At 50.0% G+C, this 12,034-nt stretch overlaps 1 protein-coding gene across 1 annotated transcript; it reads right to left on the reverse strand.

The window, feature by feature from the left end:
• Positions 1 to 1,181: 1,181 nt before the first annotated feature.
• Mycl (v-myc avian myelocytomatosis viral oncogene lung carcinoma derived homolog) lies at positions 1,182 to 8,012 on the reverse strand. Its single transcript, XM_005395269.2, has 3 exons — positions 7,720 to 8,012; positions 6,842 to 7,346; positions 1,182 to 3,730 (listed from the first exon to the last, which is right to left on the reverse strand). The coding sequence occupies exons 1-3, from the start codon at positions 7,798 to 7,800 to the stop codon at positions 3,132 to 3,134; spliced, it is 1,185 nt and encodes a 394-aa protein (XP_005395326.1). The 5' UTR covers positions 7,801 to 8,012; the 3' UTR covers positions 1,182 to 3,131.
• Positions 8,013 to 12,034: the final 4,022 nt, after the last annotated feature.

A 12,034-nucleotide genomic window follows, 5' to 3' on the forward strand; every position in this document is an offset into this window, starting at 1 on the left:
CCAACCCCGGTCCCAGGGATAAGGCAGGATTAATAGTGGCCAACCGGCTTTCTCTCACCATGATGTTCCCAGACTTTCTGAACAGCAACTGTTTTCTTTTCAGTCCCAGACGGGGCCTCTTTGGAGCAAGACTCTCCAGCTTAGCACACAAATGGCAAAGTGACTGGCTAGTCATACAACATGTGCTCCACTGCATCCCAGTAGGTGGCAGGCACAATGGCCCCAAAGAGAGATAATTTCAACAAACAGCGTGATGGAACTCCATGTGTACTTCCCCTACACAGCCCACGCTAACCCAGAAATGTGGTCATTATATTGTACCAGTTAAGATCTCTGAAAATAGGGGCTGGGGATTTAGCTCAGTGGCACAGTGCCTGCCTAGCATGCGCAAGGTCGTGAGTTCGATTCCTGGTACTGGAAAAAAACCAAAAAACCAAAAAAAAAAAAAATCTCTGGAAATAGGGTTCCAAATTTCCACTTACTTGTTGTGTGACCTTGGGTAGTTCTGTTTCTTCACTTTCCTCATCTGTAGCCCTGGCATGTGAAGTGGGCAGAGTGCTTAGACATACAGTATCCCATGAGGAAGAGCATTAGGAAATTCTCCCATTTTGAATTTCAAGTAAGTTTATGGGAGAACTATGGGTAGAAAAGAGAACCTTAATTATTTTCCTTTCATTAATGAGGGGGGAAAAGAAAAGAAAAAAAATCATATAAAACATTCTCAGAGAATTTTTAAAAGACATCCTGTAAAACATCATCATAACACTAAAATAAGAATGACTCCATCCCAAAGAATATGAGGCTTCATGGTTTAAAAGCAATTTAAGTCTACTACCAGACTTAATATCTGCAAAAATCCTGTGAAAGAGTATCTGTCCCCATTTTACAGATAAGGGAACCAAGAGTCAGAAAGCAAAGCTAAAAGGCCACAGAGTGGTTGAGCTGGGATTTCAAGCCTTCTAAAGTACAAATTCAGCACTCTTCACAAGAGAATTTCGTTTCCACTGAGTACTGAGCCTACATTGTTTAGACATGCCTGAAGTGGCATTTCAGGAACCCAGAGTGGAATGACCAGGTTTGCAATATGGTTAGAGAAATGCATCCGTCTGGATCACTATACTACCCTAAAATAGTTTTCCTTGGTTCAGGAGGACTCAAATAGCATAAGCTGCCCCCACTGACATATTTGAGAAATCTTTTATTAGAAGATGTCCCAGAAGGCAACAGTTTAAAATCAGGCAATCAGTAATCACAACTAAATACAAAATTTCAGGTAAACTTGCCTTTCAAAATAAATGAGACCCTTGCAACAGGAGAAATGACCAAGTTTTTTTTTCCTTGTACAAAAACAATTAACACCACTTTGCAAAAGGCATACAAAAATACAGTATAAAAAAAAAAAAGATTCCTCCCAGCATAATACCCAGCAGCAGCTTATAAAACACCAGCTATTCAGGTGGGACATTAGTAAGCTATTTCCCACCTGTCCTTCCAAGACAGTTCCAGAAGTCAGCTGGCTCCTGAAAACCCTGCTCCAGAAGGTAGAATGTCTATACATCCAAAAGTTCTACTAGGGTTCTCTGAGGCTAGGAAATAACCTCAGAAAGGGAACATCATATCATGGACAGTAGGTTGGAAGCAGCACTTGGTTTTTCAGAGCTACCAAGAGTGTTTACCATCCGTACCTCCTCCCCCACTTCCAAATTCAGAGCCAGCAGTCACCTGCTGTCTGGGGCAGAGTTTTGGAGGGGCTGATCTTTCTTCCATGCCAAACTGAGGAGTTGCTCACATGCCACCTACAGAGTTAGGTGGTTTTCCCATATTGGAGGCTACACCTCAATTCCACTTGGAGCTGCAGAGTCCAGCTAGAGCAAAATCCATCATAGTTGGCTAAGCAGAGCTCCTGGAAGTGCCTTTGTAACACACCAGGAAGCAAGTCCACCTTATGGAGCCCTGGATGCGTCCCAACAGCTATCCCCAGAACCTCAGTAAGGCCTAGATTCTGGGAAAGGCATGTGACTCACGGCAAGCTGGCAAAGAACCAGGCTGGTGGCTACAGAGCGAGCACACTCCCTGGACAGGTTTGTATGGTTCCAGTAGAACTTCAAACGGAATCAAGAACTGAGATTAGAGGCAGGTAGGAAAGAGGAAGTAGTACAGTGCTTCCTTTTGAGGTGCCTTATACCTGCTTGAGAAGGGTCCAAGATGAATCCCAAATGGCCCTTGGAAAACACCTGGGCAAGGGAACAAGTTCATGAGCCAGGACTCCAAGCCTTCCTCAGAGCCAAGGCCAGAACCCATTTCCCTGCGTTTTGGGGAAATATTTCAGACCTGCGGGTAAAGGGTGCTACGGAGTCCATTGCATAACAAAGGCAGAATGAAACAAAAAAAAATCTCTTTTGAGGACAGAAAGCTCTCTTTCTCAAAGAAGAGGGTCCAGAGGACACTGAGACAAGGAATCTAGGGGCCAAGCTCTTTAAATGTTCTCAAAGTCACAGCATTGAGAGTAGAGGGAGGGGTGTTGCATAACACCATAATATATATATTAAATGTTTGCACTCCTCAGCTACTGTAAAGTGTCTGACAGTGAGGTAATGGTCCGCGTTGATCAAGTCTATGAGTTTGTCTTCACCTAAGACAGCTAGAGTGTCTCCTGGGAAAAGGAGCCTCAGGGAGTGTTCAGGCCCAGCTGTCCTTGCATCACCCCCAGATACATCAGTGGGAGCATCCTTTCCTAGCCTAAAGCTCCGGCCGAGTGTGAGATTTCATGCAGGCTGGAGCCCCTGACAACTGACAACGTCCACCACCTGTTGCATAGCATCTGTCAGCCTTTTCTTAGGAGCTAGCTAGCAAGCTAGGCAGACCCCTGGGCTCCTCAGTCAGCTGCCTGCTGAGAAGCCAAAGGCGCCAGAGGATGAAGCACTCTGATGAGCCAGGGAAGAGGGAGAGCTGGGTTTTAAGGTTTCCAAGAATGCAAGCCCTTATTGTGTGTGCACTGGCTGCAATGCATTCTGGGATCTACTGTTCAGACTGTCCCACCCTAACCAAAATGTGCAAATTACTAAAGGGGAAAGGGAGGTTAAAATATAAACGTGTCTTTGCAAGAGAGAAGAGTCAGGCTTTTTGGTCAGTTAGTAGCCACTGAGGTACGCAATTCTTTTCTGCAGTTGCTGCTGCCGGCACCGGAGCTGCCTTTTCTCTGTAGCCATCCTCTTCTCAGCCCCTACTAGGGCTTGCAGATATTCCAAGGCCTTGCTGAGGATCACTACTTTGGGGGCCTTGGAGCAGCTGGCCAAGGTGGGCACCTGGTCCCTCAGGGCCAAGAACCGTGAGCGGAGGTCATTTCGCCTTTTGCGCTCCAAGAAGTTATGGTTCCTCCTCTTGCTCATGTCCTCAGTATCAGAACTGACGGGTCTGAGGCGGCAGGGCTGAGGCGCCTCACTTTCTACAGGTGGGGGGCTCACAATCTCTTCCTCCTCATCCTCTTGCTTCTCTGTGGGTGATTCTCTCTCCATAGTCTCTTCCTGGGGACCCCTGTCTGGGGCTTCTTCTTGGGAGCAACTTTCTGGAGGAAACCGGGCAGCATAGTTGTGCTGTTGCTGATGGATGGAGATATGGAAGTGTTTCATGCAGGGATCCAGAGGGTCTGCCCGCACTGTGATGGTGACTGGCTTCCGCATACCCAGAGACTGCCTTTTCTCCACCGTCACAACATCGATTTCTTCACCCTCTATGCAAGAAGAGAAGAAATACATCCCATGAGAAACACATACACAGTCCGTGCAGCTTTAGTGCTCCCTGCCAGACCTTGGGAAGGTAAGGGACATTTTCCCCATTTAGATATCAACAAATTGAAGTGAGGAGAAAGACAGCCGATTCATTTGTACTGGGCAAAGGGCAGAGTGAAGGGAAGGAGGGGAAATAACCAAGAAGGAAAATATTCTCTAATTTCCTTTTGCACAGTAAGGCTTAGATTAGAACAAAAGGCGGACCCAAGCCAACAGCCCCCAATCTGCACAGACTCTCCCCTCCCCCACTGAGGGGATAGAGAGAAAGAGCTACCGGCCTGGGACAAAGTTTAGCTAAAAAGATCTTCCCCAGTCGGGCTCTTTCATGCCCAATCGGAATTGTAAATGAGGGGTCTGTGGGCAGAGCTGCCCTTTGTTCCTGCCCAGCACAGCCTGCACTTGGGAATTGTTACTTTTCACAAGTTATAAATCCTATTATTCTCCCACCTCTCTATTCTGCCATCCTTTCAGTTGAAGCTTCGGAGAAGGGAGGGCTACAACCATCCCTTCTCACTCACAGAAGGGAGGGAGAGAGTCTCCCTGAGGAGTGTTTTGCTCTTAGGTTCAACGGGTTTCTAAAGTCATCCATCATTTATAGGTCACCCACCCCACCCCCTTCCCTGGACCGGTGGGTTGGATTTGTAATCAGAGGACGCCAAAGGCTGCAGGAACTTCACAAAGGTACAAGCAACCATTTCCAAGCTATCTACATCAGAGGCAGAGAATGAGCAGCACAACGACCCAGTTAAAAGGACCAAAATGCAAGAGACCTGAGACACCAGAACGTATCCTCACCATTCCTTGGCGCAAAGATCTGTTAGATTAACCCAACCAGGGGAGAAGCAACTGGGGGAAAAAACCCGCTTGTTTCCCATATTTTGCAGCTCCCACACAGGAGGCCACCTTAATGCATTCTGGCTGGACAACAGAAGAGCTCCGTTCTCAGCCTCTTTTGCATATCAGGAAGCTTGAGTCCCTTTGTCAGGAAGGCTTCCATTGTGTGGACAATCGCATTATTTCTCCATTAATAAAACCTGACCATTCAGCCCTCCTGGCCCCAAAGCCTGTGATTGGCTGGCTAAGCTGTGCTTGGAATGCTATTTTACCCAGCCCCTAGCCCCCATTGGCTGAGCCCTGCTGTCAATCACACTCCCCACCCCCCACTCATTGTTTGCAATCTGTTGCATTTTGCTCTAGACCATGTGGCCTGAGAGTGAACCGGGGGCCCACAAACAGGTTCAGGTTAAAGGGCAGGTCAGGAAATGATTCAGGAGGCTTCCCTAAATCCCAGATTTTTTATTTTCTCTGTTAAACCCCACGACTGGTAAGTCTCTAAGAAAGAAACAATTTAAAACCCTATTCTCCTTTTCCAGAGCATAGTGTCTGACCCTAGCCAGATAAGGAAATGTCCTCAGCAGGACAATCAGGCTCAACCCCCTCATTTGCAAAGGAGGAAACTGGGGCCCAGGCCAACCAAGCCCGCAGATCACCTTTGTAACGTTCTGAGCCTCAGACCTTCAAACTCCAGAAGCAATGCCCTTCCCACCCTATAACCCTACTAGTCTACGTAGAAACACTTCTTCAATGGTTTCTTGAGCTCAAGACTCCTATTCCAGCCATTAAATAAACACAAGCTCTTGGTGTAGAGAGAGAACAGGCTAAAAGCAACCTTTTACACAGTGGATCGAACAAAAAGTAACTTAATTTTTCTTGTTATCCTCATTTTCCCCTTAAGTGTAGGACTTCCATACCCCATATTCCCCGGTTCCCTCTTTTTCTTCTTTTATTTATTTATATATGAATGTATTTACATGTCTTGAAACAGTCTCACTATGTAGTTCAGGCTGGCCTCAAAGTCTTAGTGATGATCCTCCTGCCTCAGCCTCCAAAGTGCTAGGATTGCACGCATGTACCACCGCACCTGGCCCCAGTTCCCTCTTGAATGTCCATGTAAATTATTATTTTTTTCATGTAAATTATTCCTTTTTTTCCCATGTAAATTATTCTTAACAACTTCAGTGAGTTTTCCATGTCCCGATTTGTGTGACCCTAGCTTCAGTCTACACCCTTCAAGAGGATCCTTTCCAGTACTTCTCACAGGTACACACATCTAAGAGGGCTAAGAGGCTAGGGGAAGAGTACCATAGTCCAATGGCACAGGCGCTCATCTGCCCTAGTGTCTTTGCTCTTGCATCAAGGATGGGGGAGTAGGGCCTGGCATTCTATGGCCATGACCCCAGTATCTAGCTCACAGGCTGGCACAAAGTGGGGGCCAGAGAACATTTGCCGAATGCAAGATAACAAAGCCAGGACACCTTTCAACCTTAGATGAAAGCAGCAGGTTAGCCTTTCTCAGACCATGAAGACCTTCAACATCAAGGAAGAGTGCTTGGCTGGAATGGAGCATGGGGAAAAAAAGCTGGCTAAATGGTAGGAAGCTAAGGTTCCCTCTGGGGATTTCCCATGTCTAGACCTCAGTTTTCCCATCTGCTAATGGGGAGCATTTATTCCTCCCCTAGCTAACTCATGGGTGATGCGCAAGTGGTAAAAGTGGGAGCAGTGAGAGGGGCTTTTGAAAGCAAAGCGGGGAGGAAATCTAGATTTTTTAAAGGATGGAGGCTTTGGCTTTGCAAAAAGGCTTTTCTTGTCTCCCTAGGGGAGTGTGAGTTTCCCAGGGAAAAAGGCAGCAACAAAAAAGCTTCAAGCTTGAAGTGACTGTTAAGGGCCCCCTTCCAACCTCTCATGGACAAAAATTCCCTACAGTCCAACCCAAGTATTGTTCTCTCTAAGTGCCAACCCTCACCCTGTCCCCCTGGGTCCCCTGGGGCTCCAATCATCGGAGGGCCTCTGGCTCCCTCCCCACTTCTCCAAACTGTTTACCAACACACCCACGTGCCAGACAGACACTGCTGGGGGCTACACCGGCAGCTCCAGCCAGAAGAAGGGGAGGTGACAGAAAGACGAGAAAACGCAGTGCCAGACCTCAGGCAGCGGTAGAGCTCTGGCCACCCATGGGGTGCCCCCCTCCTTAGATGGCCCGAGGTGGTCCTTACCCGAGTCGCTTGGGCTCTCGGACCCCGAGCAGGCCTGGGTCTTTGGCTCACCCAGCTGACAGGGGGTGGCGGGCGCCGGATTGCCGGCTTCGAGACTGGGAGTGCAGTCGGGAGCTGCAGGCGCCTTGGGCGGGTTCCCCCGGGACGCGCCAGGGGCCAGCCGGTCGCTCACCGCTCTCTCCAGCCGTTCTCGGGCAGAGAAGCCGCTCCACATGCAATCACGACGTATGATGGAAGCGTAGTTCCTGCCCCAAGCTTTTGAGTGGCCCCGAGATTCCGCCTCGTCCCCGACGCCCCCACCGGGCCAAGGCTCCGAGGGACCAATTCCTGGCGCTGGGTCCCCGGCGCCAGGACCGGAGCCCCAGGGCGGCGACGTGGGGGGCGACGGCACCAGCTCGAATTTCTTCCAGATGTCCTCGCTGGGCGCCGTGGAGCGGTAGAAATCCTCCCCGCAGTCGTAGTCGTAGAAATAGTGCTGGTACGAATCGAAGTCCATGTCCGCTCCCTGCGGGAGGGAAGTGGGGACGGGCTAACTGGGCTGGGGACAGAGGGGAGGAGGGGACACTGGGTCCCCGGGCACGGTCGGCTGCCGAGCTCTCGTTCCTCCCCAAACCCACCGGCTCGCAGCCTGCGCCCTGCCTTCGCGTCCCGGGAAGCCTGGCCGCGGGCCAGAGCTCCCAGGGAAGAGGCTCACAGCGCGCGGACCAGGCTGCGGGGAGCGAGTTCAAAGCAAACTTTGCCAGCGCCGCCCGGAGCGCAGCTCCCAGGGCCCGGCCGGGCCGGGCGGGGGCGCGCTGTGCCCAATAGGCAGCCTGCAGCTTGCAGGCTGCTCGCCCCCCCGGGACCCGTGCCCGTGCCCGGGCCACCCGCAGCCTCACCTTGCTCCCGCCGCCCACCACCTGGAGCGGACAGGCTCCCCGCCGGCTCGCGGCAGCCGGGCAGCCCGCACACATACACATGCACGCCACAGAGCGCGCGGCCCGCACTCACGAGCGCGCTCCCCGCGCGCGCGTCCCGCGCCTCGCTCGCGCACAGCGGCCCGGACGCTCCCGAGATCGGCGCGGGAGCGCGAGCTGCTGGCGCATTGTTTCCCGGCTGCCTTATATCTAGACGTGCGCCCCGGGCTCTGGGACCACGGGGGTGGGCCCTATGGGATAAGCCCCGCCCCTCCCCGCCCTGCCCCCGGCAGTCGACAGGTGGGGCCGGCCCCACCTCTTGGCTGAGCTCGACCTCCCCATTCTATGCCTGTGACCCCCCCCCCCAAATAAATTGCACGCCGGGGAGCGCGGAGCGGGAGGTGAGTTGCTGCAGCTGCGCGGTCGCAGGGTGGAAGTGTGACTAGGGCGCCACCAGCGGCGCCAGCCGGCCGAACTCAAGCTGCGCACCTTGGCCACTCTGCGCGGGAGAGTAGAGCTGCTCTTGCCCCACCCCGGAGCCTGCTTCCCCGGGCGCGCCCCGCTGGGTTCAGGTGCGTCCCGCCCAGTGGTGCGGAGCGGGGCCGTGGCACCTCCACCGCGCCACCTGGCGGCCCTAGGCCCAGAACTGGGACGTCCCGACGTCCGCTTCGTCACCCTTGGCTCATTTCTTTAGCTCAGCTGCCCGAATCTGAACTGTAGTGAAGCAAAGCGAAGACTGCGGGCTTTGAAGTCAGCGACTTAACCTTTCTAAACTTCACTTACATCTGTAAGATGAGAAGGATGGTAGTACTGGCCTCACTGGGTTGTTGGGAGGATTTAAGATACAAAAGCACTCCACGAAGGGACTGGGCCAGCCCGGAGGCCCCCACCCCGTGCTTGCCCACCTCTAAGTCACTCCTCTGTCCCCACGCAACATTCCGCAGGAGTTTTTCCAGTAGAGGAAAGAGAATGAGGACTAGGAACCTGGAACTTCGTTCAGACCCCTTCTTTGTCGCTTGCTGCTCGTTTGGTTGAAACTGTCCCGCATCTCTGGCCAAAATGATGGACCTATGATTCCTCTTTGTCATTTTCTATGCCGACTGAAGACAAGAAACTAAACTATTCAGCGTGTCTGAAATTTAGACCCAAGGAAAGTAACTTGGGATAGCAGCCAGTATGTGGAGAATCCACCTGGCATCCAGGTCTGGTGTCTGTCTGCCCTGCCTGATTGCCTGCTGTCTCTTTCCCTCCCACACTGTGGTTTAAGAACATCAAACTACTATTGCCGCGGGCAAAAGTGAGAGGTGGAAGCAGTTGGATGTGGTTAGAGCAGAGGACGTGGAGGTGTCAATTGATATACGGGATTGGGAAGGAAGGCAGGGAAGATGACTCCCTCAGTCTTGCATTTGTTGGTTCTAAGGTGCATATGGGACATCCCTGAAGGCAGGAGCTAGTTCTTGCTTTGTAATAATCTCTGCACCTAAAAGAGCTTCTGGCAGATAATTAGTTTAATTTTTATTTTTGCCAGTACAGATAATTAATTCATTTTGTTTTGGTTTTTGGTTTTTGGTGTTTTTGAGACAGGGTCTCGCTGTATAGTTCAGGCTGCCCCTGAACTCACTTGTAGCTCAGGCTGGCCTCGAACTTGAGGCAATCCTCCTGCCTCAGCCTCCTGAGTCCTGGGATTACAGGCATGTACCACCATGCCTGGCAATAACTGTTTTTTTAATTTTTATTTTTACAAGCATATGTTTGCAGTACATAATGAATGCATTCACCCTAGGGAGCTGGTACGTGGACACAGTAGATCTTGATTCTTTTTGCACCCCTCCCCTGCTTCTCCCTTCCCCTCTCTCCATCTCTGGGTTCTTCTGTGAACCCGTTTACCAAGTGACCCTCCCAACCAGATTGTACAGAGGCAGCCTGTGTTGCCCTGTTCTGTGCTGAACAGAAGGCCCAGAACAAATTCCAAATTTAGTTACAGCCAAGAGGCAGAGGGAGGATTGGGTGCCTTGTTCTCTGGCCCACAGATGTCTGGAATGATTTCCATACCGGTAGGGTTCTTGGTGATAAATGACAGAAATCAACCTCAGGTCATTTAAACAGAAAATTACTTTATCAGGAGAATTTGGGGTGTGGGATTCATGGGAGGCTGGGGATCTATGTTTTCTCTAGACAGGGGCCCCGACTCAGTAGCCTTTCCCCATGGTTTCGTTGTCCTAGATGGTATCTGGGGGCAGCCATAAGGTGCCACTTTGCAAAGCAGGAAGAAAGCAACTGAGTTGTCTTCTGAGAATTATGCTGCTCCTTGCCTTTGCATACTTTTGTTTGATGTCCTTCCTCCTGAGCAGATAGGAAGCTCAACGTGAGCAGGGACAAATGTCAGTCTTGTTCACTGCTGTAACCCCGGGTCTTAGACCAGAGCCTGGCGTATCATGAGTACTTAGTAACTGTGTTGCCTGTTTGGCTAAACACAAATCTCTGAAGCGTTAATACAGAAATGTGCCAGCTTGCCTGAGGGAGTGAGAATAACTGACGCAGTCTAGACTAGAGCCTACTCAAAGGGATTTTTGTAGTGCTGGGCAGGCTGGACCCATTTATAATCCCAGCTACTCACAGGCTAAGGTAGGAATTTCACTTGAGCCCAGCCCAGGAATCAGAAGCCAACCCGGGCAACATAATGAGACCCCCGTATTTAAAAAAAAAATTAATGTCCCTAAGCAGAAGTAGCAGTTAGGAGGTCTGGGCAGCTGAAGAAGCCAGAGATCAAGGAGGGTTGCTAAGGAAATCTCCAGCAGTGGCCATCAGAACACTCTGGAGACAAAAACGCTGACCTAGGAACAGGGGAAATGAAGGCAACATTCTTTGAAGTCACCAAATTCATCCCCCCCACCTCATGCTCTGGATCACCAAGCAACCCTCTGAAAACCATTCTGTTACCCATGTAGCTTTGCCCACAGGGAGAGCATGTGCTCAGCAGTGAATTGGAGGATCCGGTCTGCTTCAAAGCCCTACTTCCCCTTATACATTAATGAATTGGCATCTGATTTGAAATATCAGCCTCATGAGCCTGGTTAGTGCATGTCTGTTCCATAGAGATGCTGCAGCTTTTAGGACTAACAACTGTGGTTTCAGAGCTAATGTCTGGACCCAGAATGGTGATAAATTCACCAAAGTAACAAATACCACCCTAAGGACATCTAATTTATCTGCAATTTCTTATTCTAACATTTTTTTGTCCATTGAGGCACTTATTTATTTATTTATTTGTATGTATGTATGTATTATAACCCTAAAAAAAAGAACTCCAGGATTTCTGCTCCAGTATGCTTTTTCTTGCTTCTTTGGAGTCCATAATGCCTGCTGAGCTTGTCAGTATGATTCGAGCAGACTGGTGTGAGGGAGCAGACCCTTCTGCCATTTTTCTTTTCTTTTTTTTTTTTTTCTTTGAGACGGGTCTCGCTATGTGGTTCAGGCTGGCCTTGAGCTCACTTTGTAGCCCAGGCTGGCCTTGAACTCACAGAGATCCTCCTGCTTCAGCCTCCCGAGTGCTGGGATTACAGGCGTGAGCTACTATACCCGGTTCCCTTCTGCCATTTTTCCAGAGCACTGAGTTGCTCATCAAACCCAGGAATGAGTACTGCATACTTGTGAGTTCACAACCAGCTCTCTGATCATTGATGTATGATTAGCAGTGTATCTATGTTTCATCATCACAGTTAGAAACCAGACAATGATTTTGGAGCACAGCCTAATAAGGACCTGGTGCTCTACCCTGGAGTTACATCCCCAGCCTTTTTGATTTATTTTGGGGCAAGGTCTTGGTAACTTGCCTAGGAATTTTGATTCCCCCTTTAAGCCTCCCAATTAGTTGGGATTATAGGTATGTGCCACCACACCAGATCTTCTTTTTTGTGTGTGTGGTGCTGATGATTGAGCCCAGGGCCTTGTGCATGGAAGGCAAGAGCTCTGCAATTAAGCCACATCCACAGTCCCTCCCACTGGGTCTTTTTGATTCTCTTTGTTTGTTTGTATAGAGGTAGGTTCTCACAATGTAGTCCAGGCATAACTTGAACTTGTTATGTAGCCTGGGCTGGGTTCAAACACATGGTCTCTCTAATCAGCCCAGTGCTGATTACAGGTGTAAGCCATCATGCCTGGCTCTTAGAGCATTTTGCATGCTCTTGAGAATACCATCCAGGGCATTCATGTGCACAATTATTTTTTTTAATGTGCACAATTATGATAGCACCATGGAAATATGGAAGAAAGAATTAAAACATAGTTTTAATCTTTT

The sequence above is a fragment of the Chinchilla lanigera genome, unplaced genomic scaffold (genome assembly GCF_000276665.1).
Source record: "Chinchilla lanigera isolate Chin_1 unplaced genomic scaffold, ChiLan1.0 scaffold00051, whole genome shotgun sequence".
NCBI classification, from domain to species: domain Eukaryota; kingdom Metazoa; phylum Chordata; class Mammalia; order Rodentia; family Chinchillidae; genus Chinchilla; species Chinchilla lanigera.

Excerpts from the sequence above, each read along its gene's own strand:
- Mycl (XM_005395269.2), bottom strand. The coding sequence starts at position 7,800 with ATGTGTATGTGTGCGGGCTGCCCGGCTGCCGCGAGCCGGCGGGGAGCC. Across the intron at positions 7,347-7,719 it reads TGGTGGGCGGCGGGAGCAAG|GGAGCGGACATGGACTTCGA; the intron begins GTGAGGCTGCGG and ends TCCCTCCCGCAG. Across the intron at positions 3,731-6,841 it reads CGAGAGCCCAAGCGACTCGG|AGGGTGAAGAAATCGATGTT; the intron begins GTAAGGACCACC and ends CTTCTTGCATAG.